The following is a 23,270-nucleotide window of genomic DNA, read 5'->3' on the forward strand; positions in this document are numbered from 1 at the left end:
AAAAAAAAAAAATAGAGAAACTTGGAGTAGTGATCTGTTTTGGCCCAGCTAAACCAATGCTTAAGGTTTGAAAACTTAGAAGAAATTATTATTGGAAATCAAACTGACTATAGCCCTTTTTTGTTAAAACATAACAAATATTAAGAGTTTCTAGAGATGAAGAAACAAAATACTTGCTGGAATTCCCAAATTACAGACCTGGGCAATGCAAAGTAAATCTGCTAGGCATACGTAAGAAAAAGAATCAAGACACATTTTGCATTTAGAACTTATCTGTGGAAAAAAAGGAAGTACTATCAGCAGTCAGTGAAATGAACTAGTTGTTTCTAGCCACCAAGCCCTTCAAAGTTTCTGAAATGCTAGAGTTCATCCACTCATGCCCACTTTTTAATTCATGGACTGGAAGACAAAGATATAGCCTTCCTGCTTTCTCAACTCTCACTTGATTTAACTAGTTGAATATACTGGAACGAAGAAAACCTTCTCTCTGTACTAACAAAAGTTTACTGCTGGCAAGAGCTGGCACACAAACACTTCCCCCAGTTCAGTGTTTTGTACTGCTTGATATTTTTGGAATTTAACAGACTATATTTTTTGTCTTTAGCATACATTGTCAATTTCAAACTTCGTTTTAACTAAACCTGCATTTAGTTTAAAGTTTTTAAAATCTCATTTAAGTACAAAATGATCTGTTTAAAATCAGTTTTATCCACTCTACAACCACACAAACAACCATGATTTATTCTCCATCCTACCCACAAGTGGGAGTAATGCTGATCTACTTCACATCACACAAGGTAACCGGGGCACAAAATTTCAGTCAGTTGACAAAGGTCAGAGTCAAGATTTCAGGGCTTCAATACTTCTGCTCAGATGTGTAGACCATTCTGCCTCTTTGTTAGCACAAGTGAGCTGGGTTCTAGTCCCATCCCTACTGTGCAACCTTCGGCAAAACACTTAATTTCTATACTCCCACACCTTCGCATGTGTAAGGGGACAGCAGTTATATGTCAGAGGGGAAGCTAATCTCTCTGTTAACATGCTTGGAGATCCCCAGGCAAAGCGTACTAGGAGGGTATACCAAGAACTATTTTCTGTTTGGTCCTTAAAGGAAAGCCTCCTTGGAATTACTGAGATACATATCTCATGTGGTTAGTATGTTTCTAATTTGCCTTGCAACTAATCTAATGCTGAACACCTATTGCAGTAATTACCATGAAATAACTCATCAATGCCAGTCATTTCCTGTTGTAAACCAGTCCAGAAGCTGGCCAATTTCACTGTGCATTAAGCCAGATAGACTAGATAAGTGTAGTTTAACACTCAGGAATGCTGGGAAACAATTGGCAAAAGGTTATAAGAAAGGTACCTGAATTAACTCTGACCAACAGCATAAAAAAAGGACCAGAGAACAATACACTAAGGCTGCGTTTCTCAAACTGTGGGTCCCGACCCCCCAGGGGGTTGTGAGCAACTTAGAGAGGGGTATCAGAAAGTTTGAGAACCCATGCACTAAGGGATCAAGCTAAGCTTCATGCTTAAGAGATTTAGGGACAGTGGAAAACAGGAAAGGCTGAAACAGAATTTCCTTACTTGGATTGCCCAGGCTATGTCTACACTTAATCCAGCTATGCCACTGTAGCTCTTCAGTGTAGACACTCATCGTAGCCACAGGCACGATGCTCCAGTTGCTGTAGTTAATCCAGCTCCTTAAGAGGTGGTAACAGGTAGACCGAAGAATTCTTATAGCATGGTCTACATGGAGAGTGTAGGTTGGTGGCTCAGAAGTGTGGATTTTCTACACTGAATGACATAGATGGATTTGCTGAACATTTTTAGTGGCACATGCGGAGACAACAAAAAATGCTGAATTCTCCCAGAGGCAGAAGACCCCACTGTTTGATAACTGTTCTCCAACACTTATTAAAAGCAACTGCCTAGGACAGATTAGCCTCAGCTTTTGTTCAAGTTGCATGAACAGTTCCTGTGTGCAGCTTGGTCATCATATGGAATGTCACTAAGCAAGTTCTAGAGCTCAGAGAATGCAAAGCATGCACAACAGGGAACCTACCAATACTTACACATGGACTTTGTCTACCAGTTTTAAACAGAAGGGCTAGACGTAATAGAGCGAGGTGCACTGACAGAAGGAAAGCTGGATCAATAGCTCTTTTCCAAGAGTGCTTGGAGGAATGGTTACAAGGGTACCATTACTGGGGTACAATGATAAGTATCTTAATGACAATCAGATCCACAGTCCATAGTTACTACTGCAGGAACAATGCATTAAAAGCAATTGAACAGAACATTGTATTTTTGCATGTCATTTCACAAACATGACTTCACTGTACAGCAATCTAACTATGTCTATAAGGCTACAGTACATAGGGAGAGATTTGTTATATACGACTTAAGTGGTTTACATGATGTCTGAACCTGAATAGTGTTTCTAACAGCTGGCATTCTGCCTTTCACCTATTGTTTGAATTTCATGAGAACTACTTCTACTCCAACACCTACAGATTGAGCAATACAGGTATTATGTTGACAGACTGGAGAATTAAGAAGTGAGGCAGGTGATTAAGTGTTTTTTCAAAAATACGAAGCGTTCAAAATATTCAGTACCCAATTGTTCTAAAGAAAACCCCTCAGCATTCTCAAAGAGGCACTGCTGATTGAGAACCTGCTCTATTTTTTTAAAAAGTGGAATCTAAAGTATATTCTCCCCCTCTTACCCCCAAAACATACACACCACAACTTTTACAGTTTTGTTTTCCTCCTCTGTTGCTACATCAAGGACTTAGATATACAGCATAACAGAATTATACCGCACTTCAGATGGTACAAATGAGTGGAAACAAGGTGAAACTGTAAAAGGAATATGAACAGCAAAAAAAAAAAAAAAAAAAAAAAAAAAAAACCTAAAAAATGTGAGCACAGAGTACCTGCAAATGCCCCAGGCCTGCAAATGGGCAGGAGGCTGGATGGGTTGCAAGACAATTTGAGGTCTGGGAATCCGACTTCCGGCAAACCCAGAACCAGGCTTCCCAAGTTTATCCATGGTGTTGGTTACAAGAGGAATCAATGCTTGGTGGCTTTCAGCAGCAGTCCATCAGTGTGCCTTTGGCAGTCCCAGAGCAAGAGCTATGCTTTAATTCCTTGTGTTACATCTCCAGCTGATTGCAAAGAAAGCAAACCCACAGCCCCACCTACTCATGCTGCAGAAACTCTGCTAATTGGATGGTAATTCCCTCCTCCTCCACTCATCCACCCAGCCAGACTCATGTAATAAAATCATAGTAAACATACCTGTGACTTTAAATATACAACTATATGGCCTGTCCAAGGGCTATCATCATCTGTCCAGTGCTGGGAATGCAATACATACCTGAAGGACAAAGTGAAACCAGCTTCTAGCATCTGGAAATTGTGGTGTTATAGGTTTAGCTCTAGAGAAACTATCCATGCTACCATTTTTCACATAACTGATGCCTATCAGGCAGGGAACATGCCCAAATCAGGACTGGTTAAACAAGAACTAAAAACTCAAGCATGTGAAAAGTAACTCCCACACGTGGCACAAGTAGCAGTGAACAATGAATCCACCTGAACTGTACTAAGAGTCCTCACAGAATAGGATAGTTGAGCCTTCCAAAGAGTGTCCTCTAACCTTTGATAGACACAGTGCATATGCCAGTACACAAAATAAAGCCCAAGGATTGGTATCATGTTCTGAACTTATTTCCTGATGAGTTAGGAGAATAAAGAGCAGTAAACTGGATTACAGTGGTACTAACAACATGCAACCAAACATATGGCAAAACACAAATCCCTGCCTCCAAAATTCACTTAAAACAAGCAATATGACAGGGCAATCATATTCCCTCCTTCCCCACGGTGAATAGCTTTTGTTCTTTCATCAACTTTCTTCTGAAAAATTGTTCTTTTTCCTGCCTAATTTTCAATGTCTGTTTTCTGCTCCTTGTCTTTTCACTAACAAGTTACCATAATCACTGCAAAACATATAGAAAAATGAAATCACATTTCAAATTTACTCAGTGAAGCCATGGGAGGCTTGTCAAACATTAACTCATCATGCCAGTGTCCCTAGCACTAATGGCTCTATAGGGGATTCCCCTTATCATTGGGTCAAGAGAAGAAGTGCCACCAATTGACTTTCCTAAGGAAGACTCAATATTTAAACTAAGAATATGCTAAAGCCATCTCATTTGTGAGTTCCTTCTACTTAACATAGCCACTATGCCAACCTGTGTACTACTAACTATAGATCCTAGATCAGGCTTGACCAAAATCTGCCTGTGGGCCAGATCCGGCCCACAGATGCAGCAGAGAGCCCCAGGCAAACTCTTTGTTTGTCTCCCTGCTACACGCCACTCAGAAATGCAGCTGATGGGCAGTTTCACTTTAAAATCTGTGAGCCCAGAGGGAAGGGGAGGGAGGCTTTAAGAGCTGCTCACCCCCCAAGCACAATTCCATTAGCCAGTTTTTGGCCAGAAACTGGCCAATGGGAGCTGTCTGTTTCAATAACAGGCTGACAAGAAGCACCAAGGTCCCTCCCCTCTGGGGCTTGTAGTTAATCACAGAGCACATGGCTGCAACCTGTGCGGGGATGGGGCAGGCAAAGGAGGCTGCTTCAGGAAAGTGCTGGGGTGCTGGCTGGTAAGTCTCCTGTCCAGAGCCTGCCTCTGGCACCCCAGACCCTCCCTCCCACAAACCTCTGCCCGCCACTCCTGACCTCTACTCCACATACCCTGCCCCCCTTCTGCCTCCATATTCCCTCCCAGATCTGGCACCCTGATCACCTGCTCCAGATCACAGTCCCCTCCTGCCCTAGCTCACAACCCAAACCCCTGCACATCAATCCCCTCCTGTACCCCAATTCCCTGCCTTAGGTCACAATCCAACCCCCTACACCCCAGTCCAGTACCCCAAGTCACAACTGTCTCCTTCACCCAAACTCCCTCCCTTACCCCAAGCTCCTTTCTGCACCCAATCTCCATTCCAGACCCTGTATCTCCTCCATTAATATCATGGAAGAGTGAGGCTCTCAGATGCTTTCCAAATACTTTGAGTGGTGCCCCCATCCAAAATTATTGTCCACTTCTGCCCTAGATGGGTGATTCCTAGACCCCATATATGCATTGAGTAGATCTAGTGGCCAGTCAACAACACTAGTTTATTCAGTGCAGGCAAGAGTGGCCCACAGCAGCAACATGTGGCTCTTCACCCACGTGGTCCTGCAGAGGGATGGCAAACTTAGCCCCATGCCTCACTTGTTCCTGCATGCAGATTCCCTACATGGGGGTGAATTTTACCCCAGCCCATTTGTAGAATTCAGTAATTGTCACCTGGGCATTAATACTAGCTAAGAGGGTAACATTTGCAATCTTCACAGAAGCATAAAAATTACCCTCACTTCTGTTATGTTGAGTAATTTGTCCTTTTGATATTCTTGGAACTTGACAGAGAACTTGAATGTAAATTGTTTATCGTACAAAATTTTTGCTAAAAAAAAAATAGAGTAACCAAGCCCAAACCTGGAGCTCTCTCATATTTACATTGTGTGTTGCGGGACATCAACTCTCTTGCTCAATTAGGGCCTTATCCAATACTCAGTGAAGACCCCCACCTTCCCTGGCTGGTCTATCACAGAAATTTCTAGTCACCAAGGGAATGATAAACACAACGTGTAGAATGCAACGTTCTTTTAACTTCTTACACCAAGACACACATTGCTCTTCACTGGACTTCTCTCCTACACTCAGATTAGTTTCATAATTCTTTTTTTTTTTTTTAAATCAATAACCTATTTTAGTTTTGCAGTGACTCCATATTATGAATGGTCAAGACAGGGGAGAGTCTTCATGAACTAGAGAAGACCACTCAAAGAGCTATAGTCTGAGCCCATCCCATTTCTTGCCGCAGGGCTGAAGCCCCAATCGCCAACAGGCCACCTCCCCCCAGGGTGAAGCTCCAATTCAAGACACCGCCTGATCCCCAGCGCGTGCACGCACACTGAAGCCCGGATCGATGCCCCCTCCCACCTCACAAGCCATGAGTAGCAGAGCTCAAGCTGGGAGTGGTAGGGCTTCATCTTGCCTGCCCAGTGCTCCCTGTGGGGGGGAAGCCTCCAGAGCCTGTGGGCTGAGTCAGGGCCAGGTTAACCTTCCCTGGGCCCAGAGCCAAACATTTTTGTGCCTGCAGGGGGACGATGGAGCAAGGCATCATTTACAAACTGGCAGTTGTCAAACACACAGTGGGCAGCCTAGACCTGCCAGCAAACCTCCTTCCCTGCAGGGTCAACCCCTGCTGCACAGCCCCCTGACTCAGCGTTCTCCTCCCCTCCCCATCCCCCAACACTCTAAGGCCAGAGCCCCCTCTTCCCCCCACCCCGGCATGTCAGAAGCTCAACACCCTGAACACCACCCATGCCCACAGACCCACCACAATTGCCCAGAACTCCCACTCCCTAGTCCCCCAAGGCACACAGCTTTCCCGATGTCTCACAGCCCAGCACCCTCCAGGCCCCCTTAGAGACTTACTCTCCCATGGCCTGCTTCCTGGCCACCCTCCCTGGCCCTGCTGAGAGGCAACTGTCTACCTGGCTGAGCCGGCAGCACAGCCAGGGCTGGCCCTGGAGTGGGAACTCACTCCAGCCCCGTAACCACTGAACTGTAAGATTGGACGATTCATCTGTTACCTATTATTAATGTTACGATAACGATATTTCTTTTTAATGGGTACTCAGTGAACTTAATATTATTGTGAACGTCTGAACCGCATAGTTCTGATTGCTTAGATTTAAGCGAGTTCAATGGCAATCAATTTTACCAGGTGCCCTGTATTCAGCATACGGAAATGTGGTCACTAAGTATGAGAAATAGGATTTATTTCTGGGTGTGTTGGGCTTAGCTGGCGTGTTGAGTTTTATTTCTGCTTAGTAATTTATTTTGATCTGTCTGTTTTCACTTGCATCCTTTTCATACTGAATAAAATCATTTTTGTTTATCATCAAACCCAGTGTAAATAATTGTAACCTGAACGAAGGTGGTGCAACAACTGTGCCTCTCTCTCCTTTACGGATAAAAGCAGCAAACTTATGGGCTTTCTTTGTTTAAAAAGGTATGCAGATCAAGAGGGATTTATCTGGAGTTTTATTCATATTTGGGGCAGGGATGTAAATGGTTAACCAATTACAGTTAACTTGCAGGCCCGGCCCAGGGTGCTCCAACCCAGCCAGAGCAGCCCTGTCAGTGGTGGGTCCGGCCTAGCACGCCATGGGCAGAGGCGCTCCAGCCTAGCCAGAGAAGCCTCCACCCACAGCAGGCCAGGCCTGGCCAGGCCAATGTAGCGCACAGCCCCCCCAGCTATGGCTTGCGGGGTGGGGGAACACTGCCCTCATTTAAGCAGTTATCCAGTTTAACGAGTTAACTGATTAAATGGAATTTTACATCCCTGATTTAGGAGGATTTTACGCTGTTCTGACACTTCCCCGCAGCTGAGCCCTCCCAGAGCTGAGCTGTTACCAGCATCTGTTACTCTGCTGGGGGAGCTGTTACCTCAACTCTGTTCCCTTGCAAAGGTAGACCAGCGCATCTGGCACAGCAGTACAAGGTGATGGGGCACCCGACAGGGCAGGTCAGTAGGCTCAGTGGTATGATCAGCACATCCGATGACAGGGTCAGAGGGGTCTCTGTGATCCAACCTGTCACAGTAACATCTTGCTCAGAGCTGAGTGAACACACAAAGGGGGCACATTTGTTTACAAAAGTGATTTTTGCTCATTTTATTCGTTAGCGTGAGTGATCTGCTTTCCTATAGGATAAGCAATAAGGCTGTGCTCCTTCACATGATGTTTTGTATCACAGCTGCTATTTAGTTTATTTAATCACGTTTGAGACTAGCCTCCAGAAACATTTCCAATGATCAAGTTTAACCACTTTTGAGTTATTTGTGAACAAAGGGCATCCCCAAGTTTACTTTTAAAAGGGTTCTCTTCTTCCACACCACCACCCTTTTATAGTTTAAGGATTTTCCTCAAACTTATTTTATTTCAGGTCAACTCTGGACTGTGAGCAGCATAGAACACGTAAGATGAAAATTTTTCAAAAGCCTCCGAGCACGTAAAAATGGAAGGGTTTATTAAAAGTCTAGATGCCATCTTAACTATAGCTTTCACAACAGTAAGAGATCAATTACATACAGAGTACTATAAAATTAAATCCAATAGGCCAACAACCAAAATTTAGGACTGACTAACCCACGAAAGTCAGGGAAAGCAATTTAATTCTCCACTTGCACCCAGGTACGTACATGAGATTATGCTACAAAACCTACAGTCCTACAAAGTGAGAATTGTTTGTATTCAACAGGCCAGATCTCCAGTCAAAGTCAACTCTATTGAAGCCAGTGAAACAGCTGTGGATTTGTTCCACAAGAGGTCTCATGCCGAGTGCACTGTACTCTGCAAAAGGCTGTCAAATTCACAGCCTGTTGGGTGATCCTTCCACAGCTTCCCTTAAAATTCCCATGAGAGAAACAAGTGCACATAACTACCACTGCTGGAAAAAAAAAAAAAAAAAAAAAAAAAAGAGTTGGCATGTCTCACCTTAGACTCCTCCTGCCAGCACTTGCAGAGAGCCTCAACCTGCCCTGCCTTTGCCCAACAGGTTTTCCAATAATACAAGCTGTCTGCAGGATAGCCAGTAGTACAAGCTAGCTTCCCAGTCCTGGGTTTTTAAACAAATGGTGACTACGCAAGACATCTCAACCGAGTAACTTACAAAATGGAAGAGTTTAGGGAATATAGGACGGACTGAACTACGACCATGTTTACTCTTGCTTATATAACTTAATTACTGGGAGAAAAAGCAGCTTGTAAACAAATATTTCAAAACTGGGTTTCTTAACAGGTGTATGTCTACACCTCAGCGTTGCCCCACATCTTGTATGGGGCCAACTGGGTCAAAGTGCCCTTCTACCATTCCTTTGTGTGTCTTAAATTCATTCCTTTCTGCATTTAAGTTGTTGGCGTCTGAGAGGGATGATTCATGTGAAACTCCTTCCGAAATGCACTAAGTTCCACTGCCTGCTGAGCTTATGCTGTAGGTGCAACTCCATGGTTGCGACTGATTTCTCACCACTGAGAATCAGGGATCTCTCCAGTCAAGCCAGTGGGATTACACTGTTATAAAGCCAGAGTGGGTTCAGAACCAGGTCCCTTGTGTGCATCCTCCCTCATCCAGCTAGACGGGGGGGGGGGGGAGGGGGGGGAAGAGACTATGCTAAAAGAAAAAACTAAGAATTTAGTTCTGAATTCTGAGAATGTCTAAATGAGTCATTGGTACAGCCCAGCCCTGGGATTCTGCTGTGAACAATATAGGTGACTTCTGGTCCAGCTTCAAAACATGAGTTGCTTCTTAGTGGCTTGCCAATGCCACACAACACGCTATCAGGCAACTTGGCCAACACCAATAAACCCTGACTTCACTAAGGGGGAGGGGAGTGTGGAGGTGCAAATGAAGGGAACAATAAAAGGTTCAAGGAACCAGGAGGGCAGCCAGGCAGACTGCACATGCCCCACAAGGCTGTAGCCTTTGGGTGAGCTCATGTGAAGTCCCCCAAGATCTAGGTAGCTACTTTCCCATGGGAGTTTTGCTCCTACAGGCTGAACTCTGCAAGAATAGTTTCAGGTGGGGCAACACCTTTCTGGGTCTGTGGGAAAGCCAGGAGAACTAATAGCAACACGTGAGTGTGTTGGCCTGCAGCCACACTGCTGGTTAGTCATGTTAGAAGCTGGTGGGCTATGCTAACTCAAGTGGTAGCCTATACCACTGCTCGGGCCAGCCAACGTGAGTCAGAAATCACCACTCCATTTCAGTTATGAGTATGTGTAAGGGGCATGGGAGTCAAGTTAAGGGCATCACTCAAGTTAATTATGCAGTGAAGACAAACCCTTGGAAGGAACAGAAGAAACAGATATTGTAAAGCATCATTTAACCATTCAGGCTTCAGCTGTGCTCCCCAGTGAAAGGCAGTGTTCACCAGGAGTGAACAGTGAAATCTATCATGTCAGCTTAAGTTCCGTAAGAATGAGGTTTTTTGTTCAAAAAGCACAAAGGGTAGAAATCCCGGCAATTCCAAGCTTAGGTTCTGCTTTCTATTTTACAGAGTGCCCATTACCACTAGGGAGGTAAGAAAACTAATTCACCCAAGTAATTTTAGCTCTTCCCCCAGCTCCTCATCAGAGATCAGGGGTAAACCTCAAGCTGTACAATCTCTCCACATACTCATCCTTATTAAGATTAAGTAGTAATTATAGGTTCTGTAGTCCCTAATGAGATGAGCTTGTATGATGGATGGCTAAGATTATCTGAGTCTCTGCATGTTCTCTGGCTGATGCTACAGATAAAGCCCTGCGTGGATACAAAATATGTATCTGTATCCAATCCACAATCTACAAACATGTCAATTTGGATATCCACAAATATGCAGGACTCTGGCTACAGTGGCACCGTTGTGGGGCTTAGGATGGCAAAAGTAACAGAGATTTTTTTTTAAATGTTAGCCAACCAGCAGGAGTAAAGCAGCTACAGAGATTGTTGGACCCCATGAAGCTCCCAAATTTGTGGTTCTATATCTCTTCCAAGATTCAGAATCTTGGTTTTACATTTCCTCTGGAAAAACTGTACTTCATACAGCCCCATACAATGCGGGAGCATCAGTTTGGTGCTGGCTCAGAGGGGAAAGTACCACTTCCAGGGAATCCCCAACATTACATCCTGCAGCTACCTGGCTTTTTGTCAGAGCAGTCAATCCAAATACTGAGCTGGTGAGAGCCTGCTCTACGGTAAATGTAAGACCCACTCTGATCCCAGCCTAAGACTGTAAATCAGAGGACATAACCCTGCCTTTGTGGATTCATAATCTGCTTTAGAGCGCCTACGTGTTATGCGACAAACAGAGGCCCAGAACTTCAAATGGAAAGAAGCAGCAGGCACAGAGAACTCAGGAAAGCAGTGCAGATTCTGTTTTCATGCAAATAAAATGTACACTTGTAATCATGTTTTTCCTTTTAAAGGAATGGTGGTCAGGGAACACTCTAGAGCAGGCCTGGGCAAAATATGGCCCACCAAGCCACCAGATCCGGCCCACGGACACAGTGGGGAGCCCCAGGCAGACCCTGCACCTCCTCCATTAATATCATGGAAGAGCACGGCCTTCAATCACTTCCCAAAATCTTGGAGTGTCCCCCTGCCCCCTCCCTCCAACCATCAAAAATTATTGCCCACCCCTGCTCTATTACCTGGGGAAAATGGAAGCTAAAGACAAGCAGTGGAGCCTATCAGTGGCAGTTCAGTGGCGCGCAGAGCTGAAGCAGTGGGCAGCCTGCACACCGCAGGAATAGAATGCAAACCATGCAATGTGGGAAAAGACATTTTTTAAGAATGGGGAAATGGAGATAAACTGCAACGGAGGCTCAGCATTATTGGCCAAGTGGTCTCAGCATTATTGCCAATTATCTCACTACTACTACTGTTTTTCCAGAGGAAATGTAAAACCAAGATTCTGAAGTAGGGTTCTGAAAGACCAATCGACTAGTCAACTATCAGATAAGCAAACGCCTATCAGATAGTCGACAGGCTGGTCGACTAGTCACTTTCCCCCCCGTTGCTGCCTCTATCAGAAAGAGGCAGGGAAGAAGAGGGAGGACTTCCAAGTGGTAGTGTTGAAACGCCACATGCAGCCTGGGACCAATCCGGCGTCAGACTCCTTGCAGCATTTCGAAGTGGCAGCACCGTGTGGAGCCTGGGATCAGCTGGGGACTCTCCCATTGACCCTGGGCTCCATGCGGCATTACCATTTTGAAATGCCATGGGGAGTCTGATACGGGGAGCCTGGCAGTGTTTCAAAGCGGCAGCTCCACACTGAGCCTGGGGTCAGTGGGGGAGTCCCCAGCTGATCCAGGCTCCAGGTGGTGCTTTCACCTTTGAAGTGTAGCAACCGCCCTAGGGAGGCGTCCTATCAACTAACAGATGTAAAATTCTTCAACTATTTGATTAGTCAATATGTAAATATCCCTACTGTAAAATACCTGTACAAAATTTTAAGTTACTATTAACCAGCGGTGAAAGTAAAGACAAGGGAAATGAAATGCAAAAAAAAAAAATCTGTAAAAATCCTAGTTTCAAACGATGTATACAGATCATATAACATCAGCAACATTTCAGCTATAAAAGAACATTTGACCTAACATTGCAGTCCCCAGGCCTGAGCACTACAGTTACAGTTGAAAAACTTTTTCCCTTACAACCCACCCATGTTGACTTACTCAGACCTTAGTCAAATACTCTTAAGTTAAAGCTTCCCATGATTGTTCCTGCCCAAAGTAGAATTGCAACCTGTAATTCTCTTTCTTAATCAGAGGCAACTTTTCGAATACAACAGGGCTTGGGTGGGGGGCATCCAAAGAGGACAAGGCTGTGTATAAAGAAAGTACATGTGTATGGTACAGGCTACGGTGGGGCATAATTACAACAGCAATGTTGTAATTATCAGGACCTAGGGTTGCCAGATGGTTGAAACAAAAATACTGAACACCACGCCCCCACCCGCAAAAAAAAAAAAAAAAAAAAAAAACCACACACACACACACACACACACACACACACACACGCACGCGCGCACACGGAAAAAATTCTGTTGGGGGGGGGGGAAGGGAAGGAAAGGAGGGGAGACCAAAGTTCTTGAGCAAAACAAAAAAACCAAACAAAAAAAAGCATTGCTTCCCCTAGGTCTTTTGGCCGGCAGCCATGGGGAACCAGGTAAGCATGGCGGCTGGGGGTGTTGGGGACTAAGAGGGTTCTGGGGGGAGGAAGGGGAAGGCCAAGCGCTGAGTGTTTGTAGGGTTGCCAGGTGCCTGGCATTTTCGCCTCCTGGCCGGGGGAAAAATTCAGAGAATACCACACATCTCAGGTGTCCGGTATTCTCTGAATTTTTTTTTTTTAACCGGACAGGAGGCGAAGATACCAGACTGTCCGGGTGAATACCAGACACCTGGCAACCCTATCAGGTCATGGTGGGGGGGGGGGAATGTTTCTCCAAAGTCTGTTCTCATACCACACCAAAAATCCACTGAATCCTACCCTTCCCGGCCCCATATCATGTGATGATGGGTCAATAGAGCTTATTTAAAATTCCAAATTTGAGTAGTTCAGACCCAACTCTGTACATTTATTTTAAAACATTTTACACCTTGAGTCTGTCCTATCTGAATGGGGACATGACAATCCAGACAACCAGAAATTGATCTACTTGAGCACGAATATACATCTGCTTGGTAGTTTGCACTCAAAGTTAGTTACTGTCCTGTTTCAACCATCCAATCTGGGAACCAGGACGCTGCCGTTTGACTTGCAAAAGAACACTAGTTTTATCATTCTTGCATTTTTAATAAATCATCTAAGAGAATGCATTTCTGTAACCAATACTTTGGGCCCCAATTACGATATAATTTCACACTAGGAGCAAAGTTCGCCATTCAGTTGTAACAGCTCTACAATAGGTTTATCTAAACATAAATGCATGTCTAGCCTCTTCTGTAAATAAAGAAATTTAAACCGCCCAAAACGTTTCCACTGCCCAAGGAAAAACTGTAACAATAGAAGGAAGCTCTAATACACAAAAGCCACTATTACTCAGATGAACAAAGTTATTTACTAATCCGGTTGCATAAGTTTCTGCCTCTGGGGCATTTTTCTAAGTCCATAAAAAACTGCAGCTCTTAAATAGATTTCTGGTTGTGACTTGGTTTACTTAGTTGTTCAACACACACCCCACTCAGCCCTAAAAATAGACAACTGTAATGAAGTTAATGGCATACAATACCTTGTATCAGGTTAAATCTTTGCAACCTGTACCTTCAACAGAGATACAAGCCCAATGGCCGAGTGGAATGAGACAAATTAACAAATTAAAACACATTTTTAGTACTCAGGTAGATTTAGGAATAGTGGTAAAAATCAATGCTAGCCCTTTGAACACACCACCAGATGACATGAAATGCTACCGGTCACTTCTGAAGATAGACTATAGGCAGAGCCCTGCAAATCCAAAGATATCCTCTTTATATCCTCAGGTATCCGCATCCATAGATGTGGATACGGATATCCATTATCCACATCTGTAGATGTGGATGCAGATATCTGGACTTATTTTTGTGGCTGTGGATACAGATACAAATTTTGTATTTAGAACTTTACAAATTTGAGGATATCTGCATCCATGGACATGGATGCAGCTATCTGCAGCTTTTTTGTGGATACAAATTTTGTATAGACACATGGCTCAGGTTGGCTATTGATCAGAGCACCTTTCATCTCTACATTCTGTTCTATGGTCAGCCCCTTACAACAGAGGCTGACTACCCAAATTGCATGAAGTGGCCTTAGTCCAGTTCACATAGGGCATGAGCCTGCATCACTAAATGCATCACCTCCGCAGAGCTGCCAAGAACTGACTGAGCTATCCTTTCTCTATAGAGATCACCCCCACCACATCAGGCTTGGTACTTGCTGTCAAGCCACCACCAAGCAGATCTGAACTAGGAAGCTGGCACTTAATATAGGAGCCTCTACAGCTTGAGCTATAAGGCCAGCTGGCTCTCAGCTTAGGCTGTAGAGCAACTTTGTTCTTATCTCTAGCTGCAAGTGGTCTAAGTGCCGCTACGTGGGACAGTGATCCCCATGGGATCACTAGTCTAGACTGCAGACTTCTTTCAGAAAAAGCTTTTTCTGAAAGATCTTCTGGAAAAAGGTTTTCCAGAAGAGAGCGTCCACACTGCCAAAGCCATTCAAAAAAGCCATCTGCTTTTTCGAAAGATAGCATCCATTCAGTGTGGACGCTATCTTGCATTTAAGCTGTGATTACTATGGATAGACTGACCACCAGGGCACCTGTGCTTTTTCCTCTTCTTTCAAAAGAGCTCCCTCTTCCCCATCCACACAAACCTTTTTGTGAAAGAGCTCTTTCGGAAAAAGGCTTCTTCCTCCATAGAATAAGGATTACCAATGTCCGAAAAACCCCTCTCCTTTTGATTTCCTTTCGAAATTGCAGTGTGGACGTAATTGAAGTTTGTTCGGAAAAACATCCACTCTTCCAAAAGAACTCTGTAGTGTAGACATACCCTAAGTGTGTGGCTTACACTTGCATTACTTTTGTTTGCATCACATTCATTCCCACAGCCTGCTGAGCTCAGACTCCAGCTCAGCACATTCCAAACACTAATTTCATTTCCCACTCCCCACGAAGTTAAAGTAGGCACTTGCTATAGGACTTGCCGCACATGTAGCTATAGGAAGGGACAATATTACACACAGAACCGCTGTTTCTTCTGCTGCTGTCCTGTTTCTCAGATTTAACCACAGAAATTTAAGGCAGATCTCTTATTTATTTCCTGCCCTGCCCCATAATTACAAGACTCTCAGCACCATCTGAATAGTGATCAGGAACTCAGCTAACTATCAGTTAAATACATTTTCCAAACATCCCCCAAGGTTTAAAATTCCGTACGAGCCAAGTGTACTCTAAAGAAGCACAGCTGCACATGTAGCTTCACTTTTTTGTGTGAATTTGGGATCGGTTACTCTAGGGTCAGTAAGATTGTGTATTATCCAAAATGAGCTAGTCAAGCAACAATGACTGATGGTATTTTAATTTGGAATAGTATTCAGGCAGGGATTATAGAGAGACACAAAGAACCTAAACACAGGGAGGAGAGCAAATTCTCTCAAGACTACTGAGACATCCCACTGCGAGCGCTGCTCAGACACAAGAACTAGCATCAACTTTGAAGTCAGGGGGTTTGGTATTTTGGTTTTTGTTGCTGTTTTGTTTTAGGAAATACTGCGTCCTACAAGTGTGTTACACCTTCTTCTATCTTACCACCTTTGCATTTTTTAAGACAAGTTTATCTGGGAGTCAAAATCCCATTTTGAATTCAAAAGTGCTCATAGCTTGTCTATTTGTCCCAAACGAGCGGTTAGATTGGAAGGTAGAGTGGGCCCCATGCCAGAATGCCAGCATTCTGCTTTGAAATAATGCAGACACAACAGCAATTGAATTCACTTCTGCAGAACACTGCTGTTTCTCTCAGTACCCACAGAAACACACTTCCCACACACACACACACACACACACACACACACGTTATCATGGCCAAGGTTACCCACAGTTCTCAGTACTTTTGGACACAGACTGTTTTATTTTTCCCCTCGTTTGTTTTTTGAAGCAAATGCTGCTGCACTGGTTTGTGGTTTTGGACACCAGCCAGCCTCTCTCTGCTGTGCAAAGTATGACAGGAGTGCCAACCAAGAGAGAAATACGCTCATCTGCTAATGTTGTCAACCAGGTCCTGTCTCTACTGAAAAGCAGATACAGCTGTCTGCTTGTACCAGACTAACTGCCTCTTTCCCACCACCGCTATGACCCCCATAGGATGCCCTCAGAGCCCTTCCTCTATTCTCCACTGCAGAAGTAGAGATGTAAAATCCTATTTAATTGGTTAACTGATTAAATGTTTAACCATTTGCTCCAGCACAGGTGGGCTTGAGTGGGACCCCTGCACTGCTGTGGGCCTGGAACAGTCCCTGTCCTTGGTAGGCCTCACGGGGCTGGAGCAGCCCCCTGCCCACAGTGTGTGAAGAGCTGCTCCAGCACCCACCAGTCAACCAGAACCAGTAAACATCACCCTTAATGGGTTAACCTTTTAACCTTTCATATCCATGGGTGAGTCTAGACTACAGGGTTTTGTTGACAAAACCGTACCTGCGTCTACACTGCTGCTGAGTTCTGTTGACATAACGTCGACAGAACTCAGCAGTTTTGTCGACAGCTGTAAACCTCATTCTATGAGGAATAACGCCTTTTGTTGACAGAACTCTGTCGACAGAAGGTGTTATTGCATCTACGCTGTCCTTTGTGTCTACACTGTCATGTCGACAAAGCGGCTTGCTAGACAGAACTGGATGTAGTCTAGATGCTCTGTCAACAGAAGCTTTGTCAACAGTATGTGTCGACAAAAGCCTGTAGTATAGATGTACCTTATATGCAGAAGGAGAGCGTTTATTTAAAAGGATATATAGTTTTGCAATTGTAAAAAGCAAGGAAGGGGTTTTTAATCCAATGCAGAGGAGCTGGGTGAACTTCCATCTCTGGACAGTACTATTTTCACCAAGATATCAATGCTCACCCCAAAAAAGACAACATCTATTTACCTCCACTCCCATACTAAGCTGCATCTGTTGTCCTCACACAGCAAGCTTCTAAGCTGCAGGCAAACCCCTCCAAGAATACTAGCCAATGTTAGTACTTGAAGGCATAATTACTGTTGCTTTGGTTTTCACAATTTAGCTACCAGTCTAGAGCACTATGAAAAGATATCGGCTTACGTCTTTTTAACATCGTTAGTAATAATTACTAAGGATATTGAAATGTGATTATCTGGCTAATCGTAGAGTCAAAACAATTTAGGTCAACTATACGATTAGTCGATATGTGCCACTCTGCAGAGCCACAGCGGGGGTAGCTCCAGTCAAGCTGGGACTGAGTTGTCCTGGCTCCTGCCGGCTCTGGAGCCACCTGCGCTACAGCTCTGTATTTTAAAGGCTCAGCACCAGAAAGTGTTATTATTCATCAGTTCTCAGCAACAAAGCACGTCCTTCACAACTGACATTTCCCCCTACATGTGCGTGACTTGATTCGGATGTTTTATTGTGTTTGAATGTTATTGTGAACTTTGTGTTGTGCTCAAGGGTTAGAAATCTTTTTATCTACGTGCACAGATGTCTCATCCAGCAGCCAAGTGGTGTTTCCTTGTCCTCACAAAGTCTTCCCTTCCCTTATCCTTTGTACGGACCGCAACGTGATGGCTAATTTCTGCTACAGGGAACTGACATGCCAAGTATACAAAGAGTAGCCTTGGAGAAGCAATTCTTTGGTCATGTTTAATGCTACCACTGTTTCGTTTGACCCTCTTTATCAATGTTGTTTTCTCTTCTGGCAGTACACCATATCACGTATTACTAACAGCAAAGTTCTCTTAGCTGCTAAAAGCCTTTTTTAAGTATGTACTTGTATAGGAATTTAGTAAAACCTCAAGTTCTTCTGCATGAACGACGTTAAATAATGCAAGTATTTATTTTACCACTGACGAGTGATGTAGTTGCATAAAGTATTTACTCAAATGAATTCTAAACAGATCTAGGGTACAATTCAAGACACTTAAGGTGTGATTGTGGGGTCTCTTATTGGAAGTGCAGCACAAGCTGGGTGTGGAAGGGGCAGCATGAAAGTGCCCCTGGGATTCTGGATTAGTTGACAAGTAGTGCAGCCCCAGCAGAATTCTGCTAGGAGCCATACTTACGTTGGCAGTAGGGATCCTAGCATGTAGCCGTTTACACAAATAACCTAAAAGCCCGGGCTCATCAGCTGATCCTTACGGTTACAAACACACACACCTTGCTGCCTCTGTATCAGGTGCGAGCTGGTGTTCATGGGAAGCCAGCTTCTATGCCAGCTCTCTGTGCATGTCCGTTCCCACAGTCCACCACCTTGCCCCAATGACTCCCAAAGTGGCAGCAATGGGGTGGGGGGCAGGAAGCGGTCTTAAAATCCAGATCCCCACAAGCACCAGTTCCCACCTGTCCCACTGCTTAAGCTGCAAGTATCAGCTCCCACCTGCCCCCCGCATGCAAACGTGTAACCACTAAAAACCCAGCCGTTACACTTTTACACGCTTACACAAATACGGGTTTGTTGATGTCTCTAGTTGACAGTGGGAACTTCCCACACACAGTGCTGAACAGAAACTGTTGCTGCAGGAATCATCTCTGATTTCCAAAAACTGAGTCCTAGAAATTCATGGGGCTTCAGAATAGCTTCTACAAGACGACAAGTGGACAATAATTGTTGGGGGGGGGGGGCGCACTCCAAGAATTTGGAAAGTGGTCAAGGGCCACACTTTTCCATATTAATGACAGAGGTGTGGGGTCTGGGACGGAGGCTGGGTGCAACGGCACTAAGCCGCATTCCCAGGATACGGGCAGCCTGACCCTTGAAGACAAGGCTAAACTAAGCTGGGGTGGGTTGCCATCGGCTTATGCCGGGGGAGCCCCCACCCCACACGGGTTTAGCGGCCTCTAGGGCCACTGAAAGGTATGCTCTGGCCAGGAGACTTACCTGCTTTACTCCTAGCAGCCTTCTAAAGCAGACTCTCCTGCCTGCCCTGCCCCCGCACTGGCTGCAGGGACCATGTAGTTTTTGAACAGCTAGGAGCCAAAGGGGAAGGAGAAGGGTGCTTCGCAAGCTGCTTGTTGACAACACGCAGCTCCCGTTGGTCAGAAATTGACCAATGGGGTAGCGTCTGGGGCAGAAGCAGCTCGTGAAGGCTCACATCTATTCAAACAGCCCCACAGCAGCTACTCTCAGCAGTGTGCAGGGGCAGGCAGGGAATCCACCTGAGACTCCCCGCTGGGCCTGTGGGCTGGATCCAGAAGTTTGGCAGGCCGGATCCAGCCCACGAAGGGTATTTTGTCCAGGCCTATACAAGACTCCTTTACCCATTCAGATCGTTCTGGGGGCCAACTTATTCACAAGCTGTTCACAAAATACGACAGTGCAGCCAGCCACTGACTGGAGCATTTTTAGCTTACAGTAGCCACACTGCGCCATACAGCCAAACACAGAATTTGCCCCAGCAGTCTTAAAATTGTGGCTTGTAACACCAAGGGTAATGCAGTTAGCCTCGGGATTGATGGACAGCATGCTCTGCAACCACTTCTCCACAGTTTAGACAGAAAAATCACAAGCATTATGGCCACACCATTTCACCACCCTTCCTAATTGTACCCTGAATGTTTGGTCTTACCCAGGACACCTATTCTCACCTCAAGCGCTGACACACCTACCCCAGAGTACTCCAACAATCCCAAAATGGACCAGCAAAAGGAACAAAGAATCTGTGTAACAAAGAATCCCCAAAGGCTCATCCTTTTGGACCCCTTAGAACATGTGCTACTCACAGGGCTCCATGGGATACACAAAGATACTTTTACCCCCAGGTACACACCTGTCACTCCACCCCAATTACAGAGCAGGAAAGCACCAGTGTTGCTGGTAGGATTTTGGCACCCTCAGACAATCTGTCCCGACTAAATATAAATCCTACTTAGGAAGAGCCCATACCGGTGACTGCCATTTGTTGACTCAAAAACTACTGCGGGGCATTTGAGCCTGGGCAGTAGTTTTGGAAAGTTGTACTGTATAGAACGGTATCTCTTGGACATCATGCTTTCTTGTGACCAATCGACTGCCTTGTCAAGTGTTTTCAAAACTGTAATCCCATGATCAGAATATAGCATGTAACCATGAACAAACCTTCGTCCAACCATTAACTAATCACTTACAGTGATTTTACAGATGGTGGCCCATCCAACACACACCCATACCAAGTTACAGAACATCTAGACACACATGGTAGGGGAGTGCTGGATTGTTCAGGGGCTGGGGGATTTTATAGCTTTAATCCAAGTCCACTTCTTTTTACAACGGAAGGTAAGAAACTTCTTGGGGATTTTTATGTGGTGCAATGTAAAAATAGTTTAGGGAACAAAAAGTTGAGTTTGTTGCTCCCCCTCCTTAGAAATCATCTAGTAATGAATCTCCTGGCACTTCTCTATTGCATATACATCTTTATAGTAGTCTGACATAAGGTGGATCCAGTATGCCACACTTAACACTCAAGCCAGAGTCCATTAATACAGGCAGTCCCCGAGTTACGCGGATCCGACTTATGTCGGATCCGCAGTTATGAACAGGGCCCTTCCTCTCCCTGGTCTCCAGCAGACCAGGGAGAGGAAGCAAAGCGGCGGAACACGTGGGCAGCGGACAGCCCAGACACGTCTGGGCTGTCAGCTGGCCGCGTGCTCCGCGGCTTTGCTCTGCTCTCCATCCCCCTGGTCTGCAAACCAGGGGGACGGGGAGCAGAGCAGAGCAAAGCGGCGGAACACGCGGCCAGCTGATAGCCCAGACGCGTGCTCCGCGGCTTTGCTCTGCTCTGCTCCCCCGGTCTGCAGACACGTCTGGGCTGTCAGCTGGCCACGTGTTCCGCCGCTTTGCTCTGCTCTACTCCCCCTCCCCTTGGTCTGCAGGCCAGGGGGAGCAGAGCAGAGCAAAGCCGCGGAGCCCGAGGGCAGCAGGATAGCCACGGCGCGTCTGGGCTGTCCCGCTGCCCGCGTGTTCCGCCGCTTTGCTCCCCGTCCCCCTGGTCTGCAGACCAGGGAGACGGGGAGCAAAGCAGAGCAAAGCCACGGAGCCTGAGAGCAGCAGGATAGCCACGGCGCGTCTGGGCTGTCCCGCTGCCCCCGTGCTCCGCGGCTTTGCTCCGGACGCCTGTGGTACAGCAGCTGGGGCGCTGCCGGTTGGTCCCATAGCGCCGCTCTGGGCGCCACTGGACCAACCCAGCAGCACCCCAGCTGCTCTGCCCCAGGTATCCCCAAGTCAGCAGCTGCTGAAAATGACCAGTGGCTGACTACAGGAAGCCCCTGCCCCGGGCTTCCTGGAATCAGCCGCTGATCAGTTTCAGCAGCAGCTGACTTGGGGATGCCTGGGGTTCTTAAGTTGAATCTGTATCTAAGTCAGAACTGGCGTCCAGATTCAGCCACTGTTGAAACTGATCAGTTTCAGCAGCGGCTGAATCTGGACGCCAGTTCCGACTTACATACAGATTCAACTTAAGAACAAACCTACAGTCCCTATCTTGTACATAACCTGGGGACTGCCTGTATTGACATTAGGGATGTAAAAGGTTAACCAGTCGGGGCCAAAGCAGCTCCCCATATGAGAGGCAACAGCATGGGGAAAGAGGGGAGAAGGCTGGAGTAACTAGGGAGCCAGCTTAAAAGCTCCCGTGGAGCTGCCTCCCTCTAACTCTGCATGTAAACATGTAATGGCTGAAAAACACGTGGAGCTGGGAGCCGGCAGCCAGTCCCAGCATAGGCCTGGAAGCTGCTCTAGCTGGGCTGGAGCAATCCCCAGCCCGGATCCCACTTAGTCGGTTAACTGGTTAGGTTAGCCTAACGTTTTACCAGTTAACTGACTAACCAGGATTTTACATCCTTAATAGGCACAAATGAAGTCAGAGTTACACCAGAGTAGAGAGAATCAGGTTCTTCATTGTTATTTCATATTTACATTGTGGTAGTGTCCAAAGGCTCCAATCACATTCATTGCACAAAGTGCTGTACAAACACTGGAGATGTGGCTGGCCCCTGCTCTGAAGAGCTCACACGTAATAAAGGATGCTTCACAAGCTTCATCAGGTGTTTGGATGGGAAAACTGGCCAGAGCAGAACTAGCTATAGTTTCTGCACTTGGATCTTGATTCTTCCAAAATCTGCAAGTCACACCGTGCTAGCTCTCTGCATTCACAATGTAGGGACATTCCACCAAAGAGTTTAAAGACGAAGGGTCATTGGAAGTGTGTTTTAGCACACGCCCCATTCCACCCATTCCTTCGAAAGCTCATGAACATCTACATGTTTTGTTAGTCTTTAAGGTGCTGCTAGACTATTTGTTGTTTAAGTTTTTTCAGACACACTATCACTCCTGTTCCTGACTCCCAACCTGCCTTAGACTAGAAGGTTATGAAAACAAACCCAAAATGAGTGAAATACAAGTGCAACATGCCTTCCATCTGCTTTCAGGCTAGAACTTGACTCGCATTTGAGGTGTGAAAAACCTCTCTCAAACCAAGCTGCTGGAGATTCTGCAAAGCACCCTCTAGCATCAAGTCAGACTTTGGCTCCAACTTTGTTTTACAGTTCTGCAAGAAGTAGTTTCGCAAGGAACAGAAATGACCACAGCAAAGATCCCTACCACAGACCTTCTGCTTTCACTGGAGTTAGAGAACAAAATCCAGAGTTGTCACACGCTAAACCAAAAATCAGAGGTATTGGTTACTGTAACAGCTCAGAATGATTTTGGTTCTGCTGGACTATATGTTGGACTAAGTCATGAGAACTCCATTATATCAAATGGAGGGGCTCACACTCAGCAGACGTTTTAATACCATTCTTGAGCTTCCTCCATGTTGAGGATCGGTTAGGTTCCCGGGATCTAGCTGGCTCTACACTAGGGGGTCTTCAAGAAGCCAGAAGCCTGGACACCCCACACAGTCTCCCAATATACTCCGA

General features: G+C 45.6%; 1 protein-coding gene across 5 annotated transcripts in view; it reads right to left on the reverse strand.

Annotated features, from left to right (window-relative positions):
• ARHGAP40 (Rho GTPase activating protein 40) overlaps positions 1–23,270 on the reverse strand; it is a 90,992-nt gene that overhangs the window by 54,899 nt on the left and 12,823 nt on the right. The window contains exon 1 of one of the 5 annotated variants that reach the window (XM_025181639.3): positions 2,946–4,707. The exons of 2 other annotated variants lie outside the window; for them this stretch is intronic. In XM_025181639.3, the coding sequence (XP_025037424.3) occupies positions 2,946–3,061 (116 nt within the window). In that variant the 5' untranslated portion in view covers positions 3,062–4,707. Of the gene's footprint in view, positions 1–2,945; positions 4,708–23,270 lie in introns of those variants that run through there. 2 more of the 5 variants (XM_025181638.3, XM_014570428.4) reach the window with 2 other exon arrangements.

Source organism: Pelodiscus sinensis, chromosome 17 (genome assembly GCF_052426305.1).
Source record: "Pelodiscus sinensis isolate ZL-2025 chromosome 17, ASM5242630v1, whole genome shotgun sequence".
Classification (NCBI taxonomy): domain Eukaryota; kingdom Metazoa; phylum Chordata; order Testudines; family Trionychidae; genus Pelodiscus; species Pelodiscus sinensis.